The sequence below is a fragment of the Chelonia mydas genome, chromosome 8, assembly GCF_015237465.2.
Source record: "Chelonia mydas isolate rCheMyd1 chromosome 8, rCheMyd1.pri.v2, whole genome shotgun sequence".
Taxonomy (NCBI): domain Eukaryota; kingdom Metazoa; phylum Chordata; order Testudines; family Cheloniidae; genus Chelonia; species Chelonia mydas.
In genome coordinates, this window is record NC_057854.1 from 62,329,438 (window position 1) to 62,355,026 (window position 25,589).

The 25,589-nt window shown below is 42.6% G+C and overlaps 1 protein-coding gene and 1 pseudogene across 1 annotated transcript; both read right to left on the reverse strand.

The window, feature by feature from the left end:
• LOC102942951 overlaps positions 1-25,589 on the reverse strand; it is a 108,050-nt pseudogene that overhangs the window by 68,742 nt on the left and 13,719 nt on the right.
• On the reverse strand, positions 617-7,203 carry LOC119566989 (complement factor H-related protein 1-like). Its single transcript, XM_043520785.1, has 3 exons — positions 7,138-7,203; positions 5,727-5,940; positions 617-2,439 (listed from the first exon to the last, which is right to left on the reverse strand). The coding sequence occupies exons 1-3, from the start codon at positions 7,201-7,203 to the stop codon at positions 2,231-2,233; spliced, it is 489 nt and encodes a 162-aa protein (XP_043376720.1). The 3' UTR covers positions 617-2,230.

The following is a 25,589-nucleotide window of genomic DNA, read 5'->3' on the forward strand; positions in this document are numbered from 1 at the left end:
CCGCTCAAGCTGCCGTGACGACTATCTGTTTTTAGTACAGAAGCTCGATGATAGCTAGCACAAGTATATCTCCTCGAGCTGAGAATCATACCCCAAGCTTGAAGTGTAGACATACTCTGGGAGGTAGAGAATATATTATTCCCTATTTACAAATGGGGTGCTGAGGCACTCAGAGACTAAGTCTCTGGAGTCCCAGGCTAGTGCCCTAACCACTGGACCATCTTTCCACTCTGCCTGCTTTTGGGGCTATTTGGTTAAGTTCCAGAATTTAACCAATTTACTGGGGACAGAGCATCCCATCAATGCACACTAGTTTTGGATTTGTTTGTTATTCCCAGCTGGTTCTGGCAAATCAATCAGTCACAGGACTGGTCAACTTTCCAATCCACTGCTTACAGAGGAAGGCAGAAATAGTTTGTTCACATACTGCGAAACACAAGTAGCTCACTACTGCTCAAGTTTTCTGCAGACCTTGGTTCATCTTTCTTTGCATTTTTCATCATACCCTAAAGTTTCCAGGCAGTTTATTTCAGGATGGGACTGTTAATAAGCCACAAAATATACAAGACAGGAATGTTCAGGTTATCTTAATTGCTAAATGTTTTGTACGCTGTTTTCATTTAAAAAAAAAGAAAATTAAGATTATGCATGTTTAATCTTTAACCAAAAGGAACAATCATTTCTATCAATTCTGTTAAATAGATTGTGGTTGCATCTACTAAATTATTTTCTTTTCCCGAAAGTCAGTTTTTCCCCCCAAAAGTAAAAAGGTCTGAATGTTTTCCTGAACAAAACCAACATTCTGGTACAAGATCAAGGTTGCTAGGGAGATTTCCCATACATCCTCCTATTGGCCAGGTGGGAAATACTACTTCTATCAGCATATTAGCAAAAATAGGAAGTGCAGAAGCATATGTGATTACGTTTTAAGCATCAAAAAAAGGTTTGGCGTTGGTTTGAGTTTGGGGTGAAGATTTGGCTCAGATCTTATTTTATCCAAACCCAGTTGCCCATCCTGCTTTACTTGAAATTAGTTGTAGAAATGTATCTTTGATCAAAGACATAAATAAACGTGTGTAACCCATACATGTAAACTGTAATCCATGCAAATATGCCAAAAAAAAACAACAACCAGGAAACAATCTGTGAATATTACAAATAACTGGTTAATGGATATTGAACGTAAGATGCTGGTTAAAGATACTGTTAGATGCTTATTTTCATTCATCTGAAGGAACCAATCAGCTAGAAAAAAATGGAAAGTAAAGAAGTTACTTGTAAAGATATATTTTTGAAGCTAATAGTAGCCCTGAGAGCTTCCAGACTCCTGGCTCCATGGCAGGAAGTCCCAGGTTTTCTCAGTGACTGAACTAGCTCAGTGGCAGCTCTGTGGCAGGGCATCCGGAAGCCCGAAGAGACATGGCTGAACCAGGAACCTCAGACTTGGGCTCTCTGCCATGGAATTTCATTTTGAAATTTTCAAAATAAATGCTTCAATTATTTGTCAACTGAATTTTTTGGAACGTTCCTTCCGTGGGAAATTTTCACTTTTTGTTCTGAAACAGAATGATTTTTTTAAAATCAAAATTCTAGAATGTCCCACAGAAGGGACATTCTGATGTTCAACCAGCTGTAGTATCATCTACCACAAACTGTTAATTTCCTTATTGTAGAATTCTCTATAGTCTTGCCTGTTACATACAAACTTTACAAACAAATGCTCTTGGGGCTTGAGTCAAAGTGCCATGAAGCATGAGGAGGGAGACTCTCATGTGAATAATTCTTGGCACAGGGTTGGGTGCCAAGGAAAATCTCTTAATGTCATTAGAGGACACTTTAATCCAAAAATATGTTTTAAGGATCCAAGATTCCCTGTTCCTTCTCCATTTAAAACACCATTATCAAAATAACCTCTCCAAATTAACAGAGTTACACTGATTTATCCCAGCTGGGGATCTGATCTCATGTTTTTAATTTCTTAATAATAACTTGCATATTTCTACTGGAATATTCAACACTTTGATATTAAGCAACAGTTTTTATCTTGTGAACAAGGCATAAATCTCACTTTATACATTAGAATTTCAGAGAATATTATATTTGACTCTGTGCAGTCACTATGTCATGTATTGATTGTATTTTATACACCCTTAGACATCTTCAATAAAAATAAATAAATAAAAAACTTGGCTTAGTGGACAAGTTATCAATATTGTGGTTAAACTAAAGATTACTTCTTCCTGTGTTTACATTTAGGGTATTCCAGACTCCCCTCTAAACATTGTACCCTAAGTCCAGAAGATGTTGGATCCAATTTATATCCCCATTTACACACAAATTGAACAAAGATCCCTGAAAACACATAGAATTTTTGTTCATAAGGCCATCTCAGCTGTATTTTGTTCCTCTCCATATCCTCCGGGGTTACGGTACAAGGCTCTGCAAAAAAAAGAAACGGCACTTTAGTTATTTGCACATGGGTCTGACCTGGACATTTGACTCAACAGCACTTTCTTTGTAAAGTATGTATTTGCAAATGCTTCAAATAAATAAAAAGATCAGTGCTATTTTCTCTTTGCCTCTGATGTTACAGAGACAGGTGCTCCAGTAAAGAGTGGTTTCAGAGTAGCAGCCGTGTTAGTCTGTATTTGCAAAAAGAAAAGGAGTACTTGTGGCACCTTAGAGACTAACCAATTTATTTGAGCATAAGCTTTCGTGAGCTACAGCTCACTTCATCGGATGCAACTAAGGTGCCACAAGTACTCCTTTTCTTTTTCCAGTAAAGAGTGTAGACCTTCTTCCCTTCTGTCATAGATTCTAGCAAATGCCCCCTTGTGGACACGTGCTAAGTCCAGCCATTGCCACAATTTTAAGGTCCCTAGGCACACTCTCAGGGCTCAGACCTTTCATGTCCAGGGCTCAGACTGCTGTCCAATTGCCTAGCGCTTGGATGGAAAGATGACTCTTCAGAGTTTCTTGCACCTAAACCCACCCTATCCCAGAACTCCACCCAAAAGGTGTGAAGCTCCTGGTTTACAGTTTAAGACTCCCAGGGGCACACAACAGTTAGGAAGAAGTTCACACACACACACTTTGCACAGCATGTAACACATTTGCTCTTTTACTTAATATAAAATGCTGGAGAGTATAGACCACACAAAATAATAAAGCTCTGAGACTGCAGTGTCCTACACTAGTTCACCCTGCTCTTGTGTGTCCTTGAGGAACCTTTTGGGTCCAGGAAAGTAGGCAGTTCCCTGCCTCATTCAGCCTGTCACATGCTGGCTGGTCTCTGTCCCGCATGGAGTTCCTTACCCAGCTTGTGTGACCTTGTTCTCTCCTGCCCCATTCTTCTTCCTGTCTGGCCTTCTCTGTTCCTGTTTGGTTGGCTATTTAAATCCCACCAGCTTCCTTTGTTTTGTGTTTTGTGTCACTCCCAACTGCTCCAACCTTTCTTTCTCCCTTCAGGATGCAGCTGCTTTTCAGCATAACCTTTGTGTCATTAACTGTAAATATTTCCCATTGTCCCTCTCTGGTGTGTACCTGCTACAGGACTTGTCAGCAATGGTGGATCCATATACAAATTGGCAGTTTTCCATAATACAATGCCACAATATCAACCAGATTTCATAAACTGTACAGACATAGTCCCAATTCATCTCCTGATGGAGAATTATGCAATCAAATGTCTATGGGGAAAATTTCTTCCCAATTAGAGCTAGGAAAATAGTGAGAGTAAATAAATATCCACAGATATTCTCTTGACTTCTAATTCATTTCTAATTCACTTTGGGAAAGAGCAGGAGCTTTTGTGGAGCGCAAACAGCTCCTGGGGACCAGAAGGATGAAGCAGAATGGCTGGATGAAAGCCACAGGCTATACTCAGGTAGCCAGAATATAATGAATGCCAGGCTTTTAGCCTTAGGAAGAGGAACATTATTCTTAATTAATTATTATTATTATCTGCTACATGATGCATAGAGAGTAGAGCTAGTCAGAAAATGAGGTTTTCTTCTGCTAGAATTTCTAACTTTTCAGCAAAATAATAATTGAAAAAAATTGTTGGAAATGCCACCATAGTGCCTTATGGTAGTTATAGTTCATCCGTCTCACGATCCCATTCTCCTCAGGCTCCCTGGTTGGACTGCATTTCCCTTGATATGCCATGGTCTCCCCCACTGGGTGAGGATAAGTGGTGCATCATGGAAATCCCTGGCCACAGTTCATCATGGGAGATGTATTTCAGCTGGGGAGCCCAGCCTACAGTGGAGGATGCCACAGTTGAAGCATTGGAACTACAAGTACCAGGAAGAACCACCACAGCATATGCAAATACAAATTTTTGGTCAGAAACTGAAAACTTTGATTTTCAAGTATTTGTTTTTTCAACAACAAAAAATAAAAACTTTATACAGAAAGAAGAAATTTTTGTGAAAAAAAATCAGTCAAAAACCCAATTTTCAGTCAAAAAATGTTTAGATGGAAAATTTTTGACCAGCCCTAAAAGGGGAGTCACATCACTCACACAAGCATCATACAAATACCTTAGGCTCAGTCATCAATGCTCATGCTCAGCACCATCTGTGGAGGTGGCAAAGATTGTCTAAAGGCCACTTTTATGCCTCCCCTGATCCTGGAGACAGCTGCGGACTGATCCCCACCCCATATCTCTGCAGAATTTAGAGCAGCCACAGGACTACCCCAACTTACAAAAGCTAGAATGGTCTCCTAGGGACTGTTCTGCTAGCCAGAAATTTGTTCAGTGCACCTCAATCTGGTCCTGCCCCCTTTGGCCCCTGACATAACCCCTCCACACCCCAGATGGTTCCAGCTTTGTGCCATCCCAGGAGTCTCCTCAAGCTGAGAGAATCCTCAGCTGCCCCTTAAAATACTCTGCTCTGGTAATACAAATAAATAGTAAATAATAAATTGTAATAAATGATAATAAATAAATTATAATATTTTTGCTTTTCCAGTATTTCACAGTGACCCTAGCAGAGCCCAGAATCTGTCCCATTTCACTGTTGTGAAATCTTTACATAAATAAGACCCAGAAATTCAGGGCTAGAATTCTGCAGTGAGCATCAGGAGCAGAAACAGAAGCAACATTCTCATCACATGGACAGAGCATTACACAAGAAGCTATGCACAATCGTGGAAATATGGGATCGCTCCTACCCCACCCTCATTTGAACCTTTTCTCATAAGAATGTAAAGATGCTGATGAAGACAACTCTTGTGTAATGAAATGTAACAAAAGCCCCAGACTTTAGAGACAGAAACAGGAATGGCTCTGATATGTAGATAGGTACTAGTGCTAGCCTGAGTTCTGTGTTGCCGACAAATACCAGAGCCCACATACGGAGTCTACTAATTTTTTCCTCTTTCCTATTTTCCACATTCTATAATCCCTAATTATTAACTAACTGAATTCTAAGGGACTCCAGGAAAGGAGGCAACAAATTCCATATTCTCTGTGTGTAAAGAAGACAATCACTGGCAGGTTTTCCCATTCACTGCTTTATGGGGCATGTACTCATTGGCGCTCAGAATCCTTTCTGGTTATTTTCCACCACCACCATCTCCATGGGTTTCACCTCTGCTACTAGTCTCATACTCTGGCTATGGGTATTGTGTGTAAGCAGGCAGCGTTGTTCATCTTAAAAAATAACACAGCTTCATAACTCACTACTGTCCTTTTTCATATAATTGATTTTTGTACATACCTAAGCAAACCGGTGGGTCTGTCCATTGTCCAGAGTCACATCTAACACTTTGAGGTCCCTTCAATATATGCAAACTTTTGCATTTATATTCCACTGTTGAATTTAGTACATATTGTTTTAATGGGAATGAAACAATGTCTCCATTATCAATTCTTGGTGGAGGCCCACACTTTCCACCAGCCTCTGAAATGAAGTATAGAAATAGAAAATAAAACTACTGGGCAGCATTTAGTTACTGTAAATGCTGTAATATGACAGTACAGCACTATCAATTCACTCTAATTTGGAGACCAGGAAAAATCAAAGGAAAAAGTGAAAAACATCTATCCTGATATTGGAACAGAAACCAAAATATTAAAAGTCATACGGACATTCAAGTTGCAGCAGTACTGTATGAAACTGATGGCAAACTAGGGTAACAAGATGCTCTAGCTCTTCATGAATTGGTTCTGGGTGGACTTTGAAGCAGGGAATGTATCCTGTTTTGAAATCCTTTGGCTTGCCAGTCATTTCCACCATACTAATCACACCATACCAACTTAATATTTGACACACAAAGTGAAGGAGGCTTTGACACAATTCATCTTGTGCCGAGGCTTCTTATTTGTGCTAGTGTTCCTACTTCTTGTCACTCAAGTAGTCACTGGCCTGTGCAGAGCCTCATTTCTCCATGAACATGTTAACCACTGAGGTATTTCAGACAGTGGTTGAGTACATTAGAGCATTAGATACTCTTCCTGTGGTGACTAAGTATTGAGAGGAGGAGGAGGAGGAAAGAGAATTAAGAGAGATGAGAGATGGAGGGTAAAAACTAGGTAAGAGGATTCAAGTTAAGGAGAGAAATGGAGAAAACGGGTTAAAAAGTGTAACATAAAACACAAAATGAAAAAAGGAAGAAATACTGACTAGATAAGAAAATGAGCAATGAGAGTTCAACAAAGAAATTAAACAAAAGAGAAAAAGAGGAGGAAAATAAAAAAAGGAAACATGCCAAGGAGAAAAAACAATGGTAATAATAAGAAGTGATGTAATCATGAATGGAGTTAATGCTTCGCTCTCTGGAAAAGGCCTTGGGCCCAGCAGATTAACAATGGATTATACAAATATAGGAAAGAGAAGCACCACTCATCATTTGATAGTTACTCTCAATAAATATCAAACGATAATGATCTGATTAGTAAAATAGCCCAGAGTGGCTAAAGGGGCTGCAAAGGATTGTTTCTGCACGGGGAAGTCATCAGCTGAAAAAGGCAGTGTCTGGAGGGATTGTGTTGGGGCAGAGATGACCTGCAGCATGTACCCCTAGCCAGTTCTGAGCTGAGGAGTTGTCTCTTATGGTTTTTCAACCACCATTGGCCTCAGAACCAGGCTCAAAGCCACTTTTCCCCCACTCATCCTCAGCTGTGCTTACCTTATACTCGGCACAGCTGAGGAACTGGCCCCGTGCTTGAAGGCACTGGCCCACATTGGGAGCCATGTGTAGCCTTTCCACCCTAAGGAGAATTCTGGAAGCCACTGTGCCATAGGGAGGGAACACCTCCTGAGCTCAATGATGCACAGGGGGTCTGTGCATGCTGCACCACCCCTAAGGAAAGAGGGGGTGGTGTTGCCAACTCTCAGGATTTTGTGATGAGTTACATGGTATTTCATGTGCTGTTGTTTTTTTTTTTTTTAATTCCAACTCCTGGAGTTATGTTATTATGTGAGAATTTCAGCTGTCATTAAAAAAATAAAAAGATGATGATCCTCATGGACGTGGAGGAGCACTTGAAAACATGGCCCAGAGGGTTAAAAAAAAACAGAAGACAGACCCCAAATTTATTATTTTTAAATATTTTATCATTGTTTAGTGCATCTGATGAGTTTAGCAGGCCTTATTCATAATTACTGAAAGCTTGAGGTTGGCAATACAAGGGGAGTGTTCTCCCTTTTGTGGCTGGCCAGATCCTCTAGCCAGTGTGAGCCAAGGCCCCTCCCCTTTCTGTCCTCTTTCCAGAAGGAACTAAAGGGCAACAGGCTCTGTACTGAGAGCAGGGACTGCAATATATGATTGTTTCCCCCGTCCCCCTCCCCTCCCCCCCACCAAAAAAATATTAACGGAAATACCCTGGTTTTATTTTATTGTCAAAAGAACTAGAAAATTAAAATATTATATTTGTGGAAAATGTGTGTGTTGTGAGAAAAGATCTTTCTGCTGAAAAAAATTAGTTGGAAATGTTTCTGTCTACTCTAGTTATTAGCAAAGGAAGATTCATAAGCTCTTTGAGGCAGGGGCGGTCTCTTTATGCATATGGCTACAGTGCCTAGCACAATGGGTCCCTAATACTACTATTTTGGGGAAGTTCTATGGCCTGTGTTATACAGTACGTCACACTAGATTATCAAATCGTATCCTTCTGACCTTGGACTCTATGGATTTTCCTGCCCAAATAAGCAGGTTTCCTAAATAGCTGCCCAAATAGCTATGGTTTCCTAAAATCAATTGCAGTCTATAGCACTTTAAATGGTGGGGCAATGTTTAAAGAAACTGTATTTTTTTTCTGAATTTAGAAGTTAACTTAGTCTTTTAAAAGACCTTTTACATTTTGTTCATATTTCATCAATTTAACTTTTCATTTATTTTTTATAAAAGTCATAATTACTTAAAATGGTTTACATTTATAGTATGATTTTGACTTTAATGTATATAAATCAATAAACTGCTATTAAAAATAAACCATTCCAATCGTAATGATACCGGTGGCAGCTGGACAAGAATGTCTTACTCTTTTTCAAGACTACATTGCTTCTGCCAGAGAGAGATTATAACGAGGAGTCCTTGTGGCACTTTAGAGACAAACACATTTATTTGGGCATAAGCTTTCATGGGCATGAAGTGGGTTTTAGCCCACAAAAGCTTATACCCAAATAAACGTGTTAGTCTCTAAGGTGCCACAAGGACTCCTTGTTGTTTTTGCTGATACAGATATCACGGCTACCACTCTGAAACCAGAGAGATTATAGAATATATTCTACTTCTTTAACTGCATTACCACCTCCAGCTTCAAATTACATTTTCGTAGTATTTTCCTGCAAATAAAAGGGAAATGGCAACACCATAAGCACACTCATATTATTGCCACAACATTAAAAATAATAATTTTAATGAGCAGAGGATGTTAACATTTACTCTAAGAGTACGATAACTTTATAGCTAATGGAAGAGGAACCATATCACTTATTTTTCTGATTTTTTGTTCTAAAAAGATAAAGAGAGTGGTTAGCAGCAAGATTTGGGAGGAGAGTAGGAATTTGGGATGGAGCAGTATAAGGAAATGTCATAGCCAGGGAGGAAGTTATAATTTATAAGACTGAGAATAAGGAGCTTCACTTTGATGAAGAAAAAGAGATCAAGTTAAGGAAGGGCTTTAAACAGTGGTAGAGTGGTTGACATGGTCACAGCAGCAAGAGAGCGATTAAAAGGGGCAAGTTTTGAATGTGGGGGTCAGGGAACTTGCAGCAGTCAACGTGGTGAGTAGCTGTGTGATATTTCACTTCTTCGATGTGTTCACTAAAGGCAACAGGATTTTCTTTTAATTGAAAGTGGGGATTAGAGAGGGTGCGTGCACGCACATAGTTTAGTGTCATGATAGTAGTAAACTACTAGCAATTTGGAGATTGGTATTGTGTTGAGTGTATGTTTTGATTTCTTTCAATTTTATTGTTTTCATTCTTGGGAGGAAATACAACTTGAACAATGCAAAGTTAATGATTTTGTGTGTATGCAAATAGAGAGGAATAAGTGATACTTCTTACAAAGCTTAGGTGTGAGGAGAGAGAAGCTGAATACAGTCCTGGAAGATGGACAGGAGCTGGGAGGTATCACAGTCATAGGGAAGTGAGGGAGAGGAGTTTGGAGGAAAGGCAAATGTTATTACAAACTAAGGGCCTAGTGCTGCACCCATTTAAGTCAATAGGAATTTTTCCACTATCTATAATGGGAGCAAGATCAGGCCCTAAATAATTATCTTAATATGAATGCCTCCCTTTAAATGGATATTTACTGGACACATCCATTCACTTACTGTGCAGAGACATGGGTGCTGCAGGGGTTCTGTCTCACACCCACAGGCTGTAAGAAGAAACTAGAGCATGGTTGGGGCTCCTCTGGTTTTATGCCCTCGGCTACAGGACATTGGAGAGCATCCAGGATGCAGGCGTACCAGACTTGGAATACATGTGATTAGCTGATTTTTCCCAGATAATCTTGTATACGTCCTATATTGTAAACTGTAATTGAACTCAGTGAGAGAGTGACACCCCCCTCCCCATTTTGTAAATACTCTCTGGAAGCTTGAAGTGCTTCTCAAAAAAACCTCACTGCTTAATGATACCTGACCAGCGAATAACCAGTGCTAAACTACATGGGTGCTTCTGTCACTGGCAGATCCTGGCCCTTGATTCATAAGCTGCTAGCACCACCTATCAGAATAGGGTTACATAGTGAATTGCATTGTACAGGTGCTTTGTGAGCCCGTGGATCCCAACTGCATGGGGATGTGGACCAGTACACTGGGTTACCGGTAGAACATTATTCCATGTGATCACACAACTTGGCCATCAAATTAACATAATGTGGATGTTATTAAATTGAGGACTATTGCTCCTCAAATTATGACGTTTTAGTGTTTTGAGATTTTTTTTGCCTTAGATTATTGTTCTAGACTTTATCTTCTGCTTCTTTCCATAAAGTGAAAACATGATAATAATTTCTGTCTTAGATTAATTCAAAAAGTTATAATGTACTCTATACCCTCTTTTAGTCTTTTTTCCTTTTAGGGAAGTAAGGGTCCCCCCTTCTCCAAGGAATGGAGACATCCCTCCCTTCTTCTTGCCAAAATATGCTTCAGTTTCAGCAGGGGAAGACAATTGCCAAACTTCTCAGAAAATACTAGGATCTGAGGCCACACTCCAGCAAAGCGTCTTTAAGCACAGGTAGTGCCATTGCCATCAAAACTAGCCATGTAGATTTCAAGTAGTAATAATCTTTCTTAGTGTGAGCCATTCAGTAACAGCAGCAATATCAGTCTGACACTGTCCCAGACTAAACTCTTCCTCTTAGCTCTGCCAGAGATGAACACTGAAAATATCCTGACATGTAAAAAAGAGGGTTTACATGAGGACACAACATTTATCAAAAAGCTAAAACGCAATCTTGCCTGTTGAAGCCATTCCATTTTCTATGAAACAGTCAGGGGGCTACAGAGCCATTGAGAATGACTCTATGGCCCAGTGGTTAGCGATTCACCTGATATATATGAGTCCCAAGTTCAAGTCCCTGTGCTAATGAACATTTTAGTTACTTAATTTGTTAGACAAAGTGGAACAGCTGAATAGGAGAGCCTGAGAAAGACATATGCTAGAATATGCCATTGTCCGGTAGGGCAATCAACAGGGCAACCTGAGTTTAAGTCCCTGCTCCACATCAGTATTTGGACTTAAGGCTCCTCCTACAGGGTGAATGCATGCCTGGGTATAATGGCATCACCACCTAGTGGTGTGAGCTTTTGAAAAAAGGGCTGACCTGACGTGGGTGCCTCATTACAGGAGAGAGTTCACCCCTGTGAATCCTGTGTAGAAAAAGGTGCTGAACTCCCACTGAGGAGCAAGGTTTAGGCCACACCCTTGTCCTGGGCATTCCCCAATGGCTGGTTGAGGTGCCCCCTTGCTCAACATGCTGGCTTTTGTGAATCCCAGTCTAAGGGTACATCTACTTTTGAGCTGGGAGCTGCCCAATCTAGCATCTAAAAGTAGCAGTGTGCAGCAGCAGCACCAGCAATAGCTTGGGCTAGCCAGCCGAGTAGGTAGCTGAAGGTCTAGCAGAGTTGTACTTGGGGAAGAAAGGCTACGCTAGTTCCTGTGTGGCGCTAGCTTGAGCACAACCAGGGCAGATATGTCTATGCCAGCTGGGAATCACACCTCCAAGCTCAAATGCAGACCTACTGTCAGGTGCCTGACTCTCCCCAGCCATTGGATAGGAAGCCTGGGCATTTAAGTTAGAAATAGGGAATCCATTAGGGAGATCAGTAACATTACCAGTGTAATAATGTGAAAATTTTCAGCCATCACACAATTTTGGGGAAATGGCCAGGGGGGGAGAAGGGGAGCATTGTTCAGCTTTTATAGTGTAGGAGTATGCTGCCCCAGGTCTAGAAGGTGGTTTATACATCTAGCATCCCATCAGTGTTCACTGTATCTTTATTAATTTGTCATTCTCACGTATGTGGATTCTGATAAGTTCATCTCTGTCACACCACTGGTCTAACTTCTAGTTTGTTGCATACAGTAGAAGGTAAGAATAGTCAATTTATTCACACGCTACCCAATGCATGCATCATTTTGCTATTCAAGGGGCTGCAGGCTTTCTTCTTTGTCTCTACTTTTCAACAAATCCTAAAATTCCTTCTCACCTGCCTTCAGGTTGGGTTATTAATAAAAAACATGCTCAAACAACAGATTTTTTTTAAAATTGCTAAATGAAATATACAACTCTTTAATTTTCAAAAGGAAAAAAAAGACATCATAAGTTTAAATTTTCATCAGAGAAGTGAATATAACTGTGTTAGATGTCTAGATAACATTATGGTTGCATGGACTAAAACATTTGAAAGAATGATAACCAACTGCTACTAGGGATGGGTGGAACTTAAAACAGTCTCAAGCCATAAATAAACCTCCGGATGTAGCAATTGGGCTATAAGCCTCCCAAGATCAAGGTTCCTAGTGAGACTTCCAGGAGTTCCTGATTTGGGCCAGAGAGAAATAGTGCTGCTTTCTGTTTCAGCAAGCAGGAAGTGCGGCCAAGTGTACGATTTCCCTTAAAGCTTCCTTTTCCAATTTTCATAAAAAAAGCTGTAGTTTGAACCTTTTTGCCCATCTATTGTTACTATTTTATGATTAGTTTAATATACATTGTGACAAAAGAAGTAATTACATGTATCAGTTCAGACAATCTATGATAAAATACTGACAAAGGAAATAATGTGTGAACATTACAAATAACTGGTTAATGGCATCTGCTCATCGGATTTGGGTTAAAATTATTTGCTTGATGCTTCTTTTTATTCATTCATAAGTACCTGTCAGAGAAAGAACAAATACTGGAAAATTAATTTAGTACATCAATTTTTTAAAACAAATATTACATACAAATCCCCTATGGGTCTCTCAGAGGAACAGAATATTGATTTCAGCACAACTCCTTAAAATTCACACTGGAACAAACTCCAGCAAGAGTAATTGCAGTTACTCCTGAACCGCAGTTCAACTACTGTTCATATTAAAAAGAAATATTTTATGTTATATATAACTTAAAAGCAGCATAGAACACCGTGCATTGATTTCATACATATTACTGTATTTTATCAGGATCCAGTGTGTAGTTACTAGCATTGGAAAGTGATGGAATTTTTGAAGCAGGGATCTTTATCCTGTTTCATCCTATAACTCTTTATCAGCTTCTTCCAGGCAGCCCTCTTCATATATATATGCGCATGAATGATTTGCTTCTGTCCCCAGTGCTATAAAGGGGGCATCATTTCTCAAAACACATTATTAGCAGTGGTGTGGGAATTATCACAATAATATAGGAGTAAGCCTATTATGGGAGAAAGATCAGCAATTACACATCTTCTATAGCAGAAGACAGGATAACTAGAATCATGTAAGACAAAATAGATTATTCCATCAATAGATTTGATAGTATTGTTGTATTGGAGGTTGCTTAGCTCACAGTAAGTGTGTCTTTAATCTATGGGTAGTCTCTTCACAGCAATGTAAGCCTAGGGTTCCTGAGACTCAAATCAGCTGACCTGTGTCAAGGAACCCTCGGCTTGAGCGTCTACACTGCATTTTAACCTGAGGTTAAGGATTTTCTGACCTGTGCTTGAACCTAGGGCTCTGGCATTCAGACCGCAGTGCACTGACCCAAGTCAAAATAACCCTATCCCAGAGTGCCTAGCTTCTCCTCCCCACTGTCCCCCGCCCAGTGTCGACACTCTAGCCTTATGAATATGTTGCATTGTGAGAAAACTACCACCAACTCAGTTTCCTAACTGTGATGATGCTATTGATGGGACTCAGGTGCCCATACAGAGCACATAAATACATACACTGCATAATTAACCCCTTTAGTCTTTAGGCTGTCTAAGTAGAATGACTGCAGTTTGAAAAGATGTTCTACCAAGCTACCATCTAATCTGAGAAATGGGCTCTCCAGCTCTAGGCTGAGTCACATGGGCAGGAAAATGCCCATGAACACCTATTCTGAGGGTAAGTTGGAAACCAGTCTCCAGGGCCATTGAACTATGAAAATGAAACTTTGCAATTCTTAAATTTTGAAATGGGATGGTCAATGAAGGTGCGTGTTTTGGTTGGGCTTATTTATTTTTGTCCATTTTTAAGTTTGACATAAAATACAGGATTCAAAGGAAAAAGACACAAATAACCCAGCCTGGCTGCCACTGGCTGCAGAGTGTTGAAGTGCATCCTCAGTGCTTGGGGTACAGTGTGCTCCAGGGGGATCCCTTATCCCTGCCCCCTGGGAGACAGGGATAAGGGATCCCCAGGAGGCTGTGGGGAATTTTTGGGCCTGGCTCCCACTCACCGCCCTGACAGCGGCGAGAGGCCAGATTGTTGGAGGATCGTCCCTTCCCTGGCTATACTGAGCTGGGAACTCTGCTGCTCCTCCTCCCTGCAGGGCAGCTGCTGAGACCCCACTCCACTCTCAGGCCTCCCTTGCCCTCCCTGGGGCTGTGTGTGCAAGGGTGTCCAGGAAGTGTGCACCAAAATCTGGCTGTGCTCTTGTGACCATGAAGCAGCTGTCTTTGCAAAAAGCATGCATGGTTTGCAGTGGAGAGTGATCAGAAAAAGCTATCTGGTGGTGTGCTTTCAGACTGATGTTCAGCAGGCAATGGGTTAATGCTGATCTGAGCTGCTGCCATTTTCAAAGGCAGGTGTGGAATCCATTTGTAATAGAGTGCAGCACCAGAGATTATAGGCATCTAGAGCCCTGAGGGGGATTCCCCAAGGAACTCTGGGATACATCCAGAGGACTTCCAGGACCTGAGACAAGCTGGGGCTATGTGCACACAGGAAAGCAATAGGGCTTGATCCCTGAGTCCTAGCACTACAGCGTCCTGGCACCTTAAGTATGAGATCTTGGTTAACAAAATTGCTGTGTGGATACAAGGGGGGGGTTAGGCTTGAGCCAGGGCTCAAGACCAGGTTTAGACTGCTGTGTAGACATACTCAGTGAAGTTGATATGAAAGATGACTATCATGCCTTCAGGCTAAGTGACGAAGCACTTTCATGCATTTCTGGTTGAATGGCTTCTCTGGGGACTGATAATGGGAGGGCTGCAGATTAAATGATGGAAGTGTGTGAGTGAGTAAGAAGCAGCCAGAAAGCTGCAGAGAACCAGTGGACAGCAAGAGAAGAATTGGTAGCATGGCCTGGTAGAAATCCAAAAGAGACCTCCTTGATCAGAACAGTGACTGTAAAGGTAGGCTTGGATTGTGAGCAAGGAAACAGCCTGCTGTTGTCTGATCCAACTGTTCAGAGAAACAGGATGTTGTGTACATTCTTTGTAAACAACAAGGATTGTGTCATGAAAACACCTGTCTGTCTACCTCCATTTTTCTTCCTCACACAAATCAAGGCAGAAGACCCTGACTATTGGCTAAACGCTTAGGCCAAAAAGGGCAAAGTCAAAGATGGGCAAAAGAAATTAAAACAGGAGATGGAGATTTTGTAAAAAGGTATTGAAGCAGCAGTGGAAGCTTTCCTATGAAGGTATGAGAGATGATTCAGAGTCTGAGTTAAAATATTTTTGGGGGCGGCAGATATGAAGTCACTGGGCAGCTTGAGAAGCCCGGCTGTGACATTCCCAGTCTGAAATAGAAAGGCAGATAAATAAGGTGATCAGTAAATTGACTGTCGGATCAGAAGGGTTCAAACTAACTTATGGGACAACAGGAAAGTTTTTCCCACCATATAACGTGTTAGCAGCGATGAGCTCCAGCAAGGAATTAAAGAGCTACAAAAATCAGCATGAGAGGGAAATAAAAAGGAGTGTAGACCACAATGGAAGTCAGCTGCCTGAATGAGGAATTGGGCCAGCTAGAGAACTTAGGTAAGACAAGAACACTTACAAAACCTTTCTGCTCTGTTGGTAACCTAAACAGGCCCAAATGTCAGAGGAAGATTGTCCCGGCTCAAGTAATAGAGCTCACAAGCAAAGTAACCAGTGTATCTCTTTAACCCACCATTTGTCTTCTTTATTTAGATTGCAAGCTGTCTAGGTCAGGAACCATGATTTCCCACATGTTTTTATGGCACCCATCACAATGGTGCCATTGTATTTTTTAAACAGGAGAAATCCCTAGTAAAAATTAACATGTTTTAGTCAAGTGATTCACTAGTATTGTAGTTTAATTGGGGATCACTTACCTCTTCTCTTACACTTAGGATATGCCAATTTCCCCTCCACACACTGTACTCTAAATGCAGAAGATGCTGGATCCCTCACCTATCCATTTTTACAGTCAAATTCAACAAAGTCTCCACTTTCTAAATTCAGTCTTGTTTCCAAGCTCCATTTCAGCCCAATATTGTTTTTCTCCATATCTTCTGGGGATGTTATACATAACTCTGGGAATAGAAAAATATAATTTAAGCATGTACATGTCGATCTGTCATTGGAAATTTGGTTCACTAACTGTATTGAGACTGACCCTGTCTAAAAAGGCTTTACTTAGCTCATTAAAATTGCAAAATATTTTCTGATAAGTTTTGAAATGTAAAAAAGAGATGGTAAGGTTGAGAGAACAAGGAGGAACTCTAGAAAGGGAGGCTTTCACACCAACCGGGGTCATACTGTGTGAAGGAAAAGAGAGGTGACTGGGACTAGATGAATAGAGAGAGAAGCTGCTGGCCAGATTTGGTTGCCCTCCAAAATTTATTAGGGTCCTAAGGCTTCTTCACAATTAGATGACTGCCACTGTTCTCTATAACGACTTGGAGACTGACCCTTTAATCATCAAAACTGTGGTTAAGCAAGGATGCGTTATTGCCACAACCCTGCTCTCCATCTATTTAGCAGTCACTCTGGTCCTTGTTAAAGACCACCTCCCTGACTGGAACTGACGTTCAAAACAGAATGGATGGGTAGCTTTTTAATCTTAGACGTCTCTGCTCAAAGTCTAAAGTCCTGCAGGTGTCCATTATTGATCTTCAGTATGCTGATGACTGTACCATTCTTGCACACACTGAGAATCCACACCTTCAGTCCACACTACATTTTTTTGAACGAGCTTACTGAAGCCTAGGACTCTCACTTAATATCGAGAAGACTAAAGTGCTCCATCAGTCTGCTTTCTGGCCTTGCACATGATCCACCACAAATCACCATCGAGAGACAGACTTTGGAGATAGTTGAGCACTTCTCCTACCTCAGTAGCCAACACTCTCTAAGTGCAAAAATGCCAGTGAGATCCAGCACAGGATCCAGTGTACAAGTGCCTCCTTTGGGAAACTTCTCTGGTGCATTTTCACGGACCATGACCTATGGAAGAACACCAAGATTCAGGTCTATAAGACAGTTATCATCCCTACACTCCTCTATGGATGCAAAACCTGGGTTATTGACAGCACCTCAAGAGTTTTCAGAGGAACCACCAACGATGCTTCTGAAAGATCCTTCATATCAAGTGGGAAGATTGCCACATTAATACCAACATCCTCACTGAAGCCAATTCACCAGCATTGAAGCAATGACCCTTATCCACCAACTCTGCTGGGCTGGACTTTGTGTGTGGATGCCAGATTCTCACCTACCAAAACAAGCCCTCTATTCTCAGCACCACAGAATCTCAGTATGGTCAGAGATGCTGTGGTGGTCAGAGGAAGTGCTACAAAGAAACACTAGAAGTGTATCTCAAGAAAACGGATGTAGACATCACAAGCTGGGAGGAGCAGGCCACCAATCAAGTACAATGGTGCCACATCCTCCATCAGGCAGTGGCCCGCTTTGAGGAGAAGTGCTTTGCCCTCAAACTGAAATGAGAGACAGAAGAAAACTGTCTCCCAGCAGGCAGCTGACCTGTCAGGAAATGTCAGTACCTACTGCGGGCAGATCTGTGGTTCCAGTCGTCATCTCAGGACCCATATGTAAATCCATGGTAGAGATCATCCTCGAATCGAGGGCTCACCGATGATGAATCATATTGTATAAAGGAACAGTCTGCTGGAAGCGGGGACCAGATGAGCACAGGGAGACCCACAGACTCTGGTTCTATTTTACAATCTGGCCCCTCTGTGTCACTCAGCTGATGCAAGACGTTTACTGAGGTATAGGCTGTGAAGCTGAAAGCCGGGGGACCAGGGCTGTGACCTGATTGCTTTTTGACTTGGCAAAACCTGATCATCACTGTTATCCTGTGTGCCAGGCCACAATTCCAGAGGCTCAGATTTGGAGAGGATGGGGCAAAGGGCTCATGGGCCAGGCCACTTAGGCTCCTGGTGGTGGTGTTGCTGGTGGGGTGCCTAGGCAGAGGAGAGTCAGGAGGGAGGCAAATCTATGTCCCACACACACATACCTTAAATACTGTTGCACAGCTCCTGTCCTTAGGAATGGATAAACACAGGAGCTGGGGATTAATTGGTGGAGCTGTGTGTGTCCGAGTCAGAAGCTGCCAGAAAGCCAGTGGACAGCAAGAGAAGTCCTGGAAGAGTGGCTATGAGGAAAAGCTGTGAGAGTATTTTTTGGACAGAGTGCTGAATGTGAAGCAGGCTTAGAACTGTGAGCAAAGAAACTGCCTCATGATGTTTGTTCATTTTGCATTCAGAGAAATAGGACTTTGTTTACATTCTTTGTAAATTAAAAAAACTGCTTCATAGAAAACCTGACTCTAGCCCCAGTTTCTCTTCCAAACACAAAAAATGTGGTGGAAGACCCTGGGTACTGGCTAACCACTCACTCCAAAAAGGGTTACATCAAAGAAGGTCAAAAGAAATTAAAACAAGACCTGAAACAGGAGTGGGAGACTTCTCCAAAGAAATTAAAGGAACATTCGGTGGTGTCCCAGAAAGGTATGAGAAATGATTCACAATTTGAAAGAATATATTTGTTGGGCCAGCAACTACAAAGTCTCTAGGCAGATTGGGAATTTTGCCGCTGGGCTTCTCAGTCTAGAATGGCAAGACAGATAAAGGAGGTCACCAGGAAACTGATCCTCATGAATAGAAGGTTTCCCAGTAACTAGAGGAGATCAGGAAAGCTTTTCCCAATATGGTTCTTGTTAACAGTGATGAGCTCCAGCAAAGACTAAAGAAGGTAAAAAATCAGCTTCAGAGGGAAAGCAAATGAGTGCAGACCGCAATGGAAGTCAGCTATCTGAATGAGGAACTGGGCCAGCCAGAGAACTTGGGTAAGACAAGAACACTTACAAAACTTTTCTGCTCTGTTGGTATCCCAAAGAAGCCCACATGTCAAAGGGAGATGGTTCCAGCTCAAGTAATATAGGGGTTACTTTGCTTGTTACCTCTGTCTCTTTAACCCACCATTTGTCTTCTCTATTTTTTTAAACCTTAGAATTTCTCAGTATAAGTTACAAAATTTTAGTCAGGTGATTCACCAGTATTGTAGTTTAACTGGTGGTGACTTACCTCTTCTCTTACACTTACTCTAAATGCAGAAGATGTTGGATCCCTCACCTATCCATTTTTACAGTCAAATTCAACAAAGTCTCCACTTTCTAAATTCAGTCTTGTTTCCAAGCTCCATTTCAGCCCAATATTGTTTTTCTCCATATCTTCTAGAATGTTATACATAACTCTGGAAATACAAAAATATAATTTCAGTATGTACATGTGGATCTATTGTTGGAAATTTGATTAACTAACTGTATTGAGAGGTACCCTGTCGCCAAATGCTTTACTAAGCTAAATAAAACAGATGTATTTACAGAAAGATTTGAAAAGTAAAGGAGAGATGGTAAGTTTGAGAGAACAAGGAATTATAGACAAACAGGCTTTCACACAAATGCAGATGATCTTGTGGGAAGGAACAGAGAAGAGACCATGGCTAGATGAATAGCGAGAGAGACAAGGTTAGATTCTATTTTACAATCTGGCCCATTTGTGTCACTCAGCTCATGCAAATGGGCCAGACTCTAGTCATAGCTGGCCAACAGAATACTCCCCATGTAGAATGATACTCTCGCTCAGGCTTGAAAAGGAATTGAGGGCAGTTCACTCTCATAGTGCTAGATAACTAAAGTGTGGTGCACAAGACAGAGCTACATGAAATCTCCAATCAAAGGTGCAGGGGACGCAAGTGCACCTAGAATGGAGCACCCATTGGGACACTACTCAAAGAAGAATGAGAGGGAATTCCTGAGAAGGGGGCTTTCAAAACAACCATAGTCATACTGTATATAGGAACAGCCTGTTGGAGTCTGGGACCAGATGAGCAAAGAGAGACCCACACACTGACTCGATTTTACAATCTGGCCCCTCTGTGTCACTCAGCTGATACAAGGGATTTTACTAGGTATAGGCTATAAAGCCAGGGTGGGGGGTACCTGGGCTGTGGCCAGATTGTTTTTTGACTGGTCCAGACCTGATCAGCACTTTGATCCTGTGCGCCAGGTCACAACGCCACTGGCACTGATTTGGAGGGGATGGGATTAGGAGTTTATGGGCCAGGGCACTTAAGCGGCTGGCTGTGGTTGTGTTGGTGGCCTGCGTGAGAAGGGAAGAGGACAGTCAGGAAGAAGGTAAATCACGCACTCCTTAATTTTTGTTGCTTTGCCCATGCCCATAGGGATGAACAAACACAGGAGCTGAGGATTAATTGGTGGAGTTGTTTATGTCTGAGGTAGAAATTGCCAGAAAGCTGCAGGAAAGCCAGTGGACAGCAAGAGAAGCCCTGGAAGAGAGTAGCCCCGCAGAAAAATTGTGAAAGCATTTTTTGGACAGAGTGCTGAATGTGAAGGCTGGCTTGGAATTGCGATCAAGTAAACGGCCTCCTGTTTGATCCTCCTATCTTCAGAGGAACAGGACTTTGTGTACACTCAAATAAAAAAAGCTGCATCATAGAAAACCGGACTCTATCCCCTATTCCTCTTCTTAACACAAAAAAGAAGTTGGAAGACCCTGACTATTGGCTAACCACTCAGGCTAAAAAAGGTTACATCAAAGAAGGTCAAAGGAATTAAAACAAGACCTGAAACAGGAGTTGAGGTCTTCACTAAGGAAATTGAAGCAACATTTGGTTGTTTCCCAGATAGGTGTGAGAAATGACTCACAGTCAGAGAATATATTTGTTGGGTCAGCAGCTACAAAGTTTCTAGGCAGATTGAGAAACCCAGCTGCAACACTCCCAGTATAACATGGCAAGACAGATAATTGAGAGGACCAGCAAACTGACCCTCATGGATAGAAGGTTTCCCAGTAACTCGAAGAGATCATGAAATCTTTCTCCAACATGGAGCTTGCTAACAGTGACGAGGTCCAGCAAGGACTTGACTTTAGGAGCTAAAAGAATCAGTTTCAGAGGGCAAGCAAATGAGTGCAGACTGCAGTGGAAGTCAGCTATCTGAATGAGGAATTGGGCCAGCTAGAGAACTTGAGTAAGACAAGAAAACTTACAAAACTTTTCTGCTCTGTTGGTAACCTAAACAGGCTCAGATGTCAAAGGAAGATTGTCCCAGCTCAAGTAAAGCAAAGTAACCAGTGAATCTCTTTAATCCACCATTTGTGTTCGATTTAGATTGCAAGCTGTCTGAGTCAGGAAGCATGATTTCCAACATGTTTCTATGGTACCCATCACAATTGTGCCATAGTATTTTTTAAATCTGAGAATTCCCTAGTAAAAAATTAATACATCTTTTAGACAGCTAATTTACCAATACTGTCGTTTACTGGAGATCACTTACCTCTTCTCTTACATTTAAGATATGCCAATTTCCCCTCCACACACTATACTCTAAATGCAGAAGATGTTGGATCCCTCACATGTCCATTTTTACAGTCAAATTCAACAAAGTTTCCACTTTCTAAATACAATTTTGTTTTCGAGCTCCATTTCAGCCCAATATTGTTTTTCTCCATATCTTCTGGGGATGCTGTACATGGCTCTGGAAATAGAAAAATATAATTTCAGTATGTATATGTGGATCTATCATTGGACATGTGATTCACTAACTGTATTAAAACTGACCCTGTCCCCAAATGCTTTACATAGCTAAACAAAACAGGGAAATACTTTCAGATAAGATTTGAACAGAAAAGGAGAGTTGGTATGGCTGAGAGAACAAGAAGGAGCTCTAGAGAAGGAGGCTTTCACACAAACCGGTCCAGGTTTTTGTTAGAGTAGGCATCACTAAGGAGATCCTGACAGACCAATGGACTTCCTTCATGTTGAGAATAATGAAAGACTTAAGTACCCTGCTCCGCATCCAAGCCTTGTGGATCTCGGTCTACAATCCCCAAACAGATGGTCTGTTTGAGTGATTTAACCACACTCTCAAGAGCATGATCCAAAAGGTGGTGGCCCAAGGCAGAAAAGACTGGGATACCCTCCTACCGTACCTGATGGTTGCGATACAAGAAGTTCCCCAGGCATCTACTGGACTCTCCACCACAAGAGTGAACCACCTCCCAAGTAGGTAGTACCGTAGAATCCTCATGGCTCATTTAACTGCTAGGCATTTCTTTTCTACTATGGCATACTGTTGCTCCTTGGATGTGGGGTTTCTTAGAGGAATGGCCTGGGGTACCGCGTAGTGTAGTCCAGGATGATGAGTATGCTTTGGTGGCCCCAGGCCGATCTTTCTAGTGGGCCCACTAGATCCATGGCTATCCTTTCAAAAGGGACTTCAATTACAGGCAAGGGTATCAACGGGGCCCTTAACTGAGGTCGGGGGCTATGCAGCTGGCACTTTGGGCAGGAGCTGCAATAGCACTGGACTTCTGATACCCCCACCCAGTAGAACCTCCTTATGACTCTATCCAGGTTCTTATCTGCTCCTAAATGTCCCCCAAACAGATGACTGTGAGCTAACTCTAATATGGCCCTTGTGTGCTTCCGTGGCACCAAGAGCTGTTCTAATACATCCCCCCATATTGGCACTACCCGGTACAACAGATCATGCTTGATTATAAAGTATAGCCTTGGGCTTTTAGTTTTCCCTTCTACTGGCATGCCATTTACCTCTACCACCTCCTCCCTCACGTTTGCATGCAGTGGGTCATAGGCTTGGTCTCTCCCAAAACACTCACAGCAGGGACCGATCTGGCCTGGACACAGTGCTCCAGATGAGGCCTCACCAGTGTCAAATAGAGGGGAACGATCACGTCCCTCGATCTTCTGGCAATGCCCCTACTTATACACCCCAAAATGCCCTTGGCCTTCTTGGCAACAAGGGCACACTGTTGACTCATATCCAGATTCTCGTCCACTGTCACCCCTAGGTCCTTCTCTGCAGAACTGCTGCCTAGCCATTTGGTCCCTAGTCTGTAGCGGTGCATTGGATTCTTCCGTCCTAAGTGCAGGACTCTGCACTTGTCCTTGTTGAACCTCAGATTTCTTTTAGCCCAATCCTCCAATTTGTCTAGGGCCCTCTGTATCCTATCCCTACCCTCCAGTGTATCTACCACTCCTCCCAGTTTAGTATAATCTGCAAACTTGCTGAGGGTGCAATCCACACCATCCTCCAGATCATTTATGAAGATATTGAACAAAACCGGCCTCAGGACCGACCCTTGGGGCACTCCGCTAGATACCGGCTGCCAACTAGACATGGACCCATTGATCACTACCCGTTGACAATCTAGCCAACTTTCTACCCACCTTGTAGTGCATCCATCCAGCCCATACTTCCCTAACTTGCTGACAAGAATACTGTGGGAGACTGTGCCAAAAGCTTTGCTAAAGTCAAGGAATAACACGTCCACTGCTTTCCCTTCATCCACAGAACCAGTTCTCATCATAGAAGGCAATTAGATTAGTCAGGCATGACTTTCCCTTGGTGAATCCATGCTGACTGTTCCTGATTACTTTCCTCTCATCTAAGTGCTTCAGGATTGATTCCTTGAGGACCTGCTCCATGATTTTTCCGGGGACTGAGGTGAGGCTGACTGGCCTGTAGTTCCCAGGATCCTCCTTCTTCCCTTTTTTAAAGATTGGCACTACATTAGCCTTTTTCCAGTCTTCCAGAACTTCCCCTGATCACCATGAGTTTTCAAAGATAATGGCCAATGGCTCTGCAATCACATCCACCAATTCCTTTAGCACTCTCGGATGCAACGCATCCGGCCCCATGGACTTGTGCACGTCCAGCTTTTCTAAATAGTCCCGAGCCACTTCTTTCTTCACAGAGGGCTGGCCACCTCCTCCCCATGCTGTGCTGCCCAGTGTAGTAGTCTAGGACCTGACCTTGTTCGTGAAGACAGAGGCAAAAAAAGCATTGAGTACATTAGCTTTTTCCACATCCTCTGTCACTAGGTTGCCTTCCTCATTCAATAAGGGGCCCACACTTTCCTTGGCTTTCTTCTTGTTGCCAACATACCTGAAGAAACCCTTCTTGTTACTCTTAACATCTCTCGCTAGCTGCAACTCCAGGTGTTATTTAGCCTTCCTGATTTCACTCCTACATGCCCGAGCAATATTTTTATACTCATCCCTGGTCATTTGTCCAATCTTCCACTTCTTGTAAGCCTCTTTTTTGTGTTTAAGATCAGCAAGGATTTCACTGTTAAGCCAAGCTGGTCGCCTGCCATATTTACTATTCTTTGTATACATCGGGATGGTTTGTCCCTGTAACCACAATAAGGATTCCCTCATTTTGCGGTCCAGCACCAGGAGCGCCATCATTTTCTCAGAGCTGAGGGCCTCTAGGCATAACCACTTCCTGGCTAGATGGTTACGTCAAACAGTTGTGACCGCGGTGTCTTGTCTTCGCAATACTGCCACTCATGGAACTTCTGGGCTCACAAGGCTGTAGTTACCCTGGACCTGGCCAGGATCTTTGCCTTCAGCCAGAGGTAATCTGCCGCCTCCTCTGCAGTCATAACATAGTAGGCTTTCTGGGCCTCCCCGCACAAAAATGGGGTGAGGATGCCCAACCACTGGTCTCAGGGCCAGGCCTCCTGCAGGGCTCTCCTCTCGAAGGCCAGGAGGTATGCCTCCACATCATCCTCCCAGGTCATTTTCTGCAGACAGTAGCTGGCCCGTATGGTCTGCATCCTGTCATACCCGCAGCTCAGCTCCCTAAGGGCCTTCACCTGGGTCACGAGTTCCTACAGCAGGCCCGATCTTGAGTGGCCTGATTCATTTGCAGGAGATTGGTCTCCTGCTGCAGCTGCATGACCTCCTGTTTGGTGGCTGCCTGGACCGAGGTAGCTTCCTGCTGGGCGGCAGTGGCTTGCACCAGTGCTTTGACCACATGCTCCATCTTGGGAATGGGGTGGTCATGACCCACCCTGGGTTACATGCACGGCACAGAAATCCCACTACTGACACCACATGTGGCAAAATGGCTGATGTTGATATGGTGGGTCCCATGCTTTTTTTGGCAGGAGGGCAAGGACACCACCCTTTGCCCCTGCTCTTGGGGTGCCAAGACCACACTACTGGCCCAGGAAGGTGGTAGAGGAGGGAAAGCAGGGAAGGGGTCTGGGTTTGTTTGTCACTCTGAGCCCCAGCCCTTCTCAACCCCTGTGGGTTTCTGACCCTCTTCCTCCTGGGGTAGGGTTACCCTCAGTCCTTGATGCTGGGGGAGGGAGTCTCCCTGCCCTCTAGTTCTCTGGTCTTTCAATTC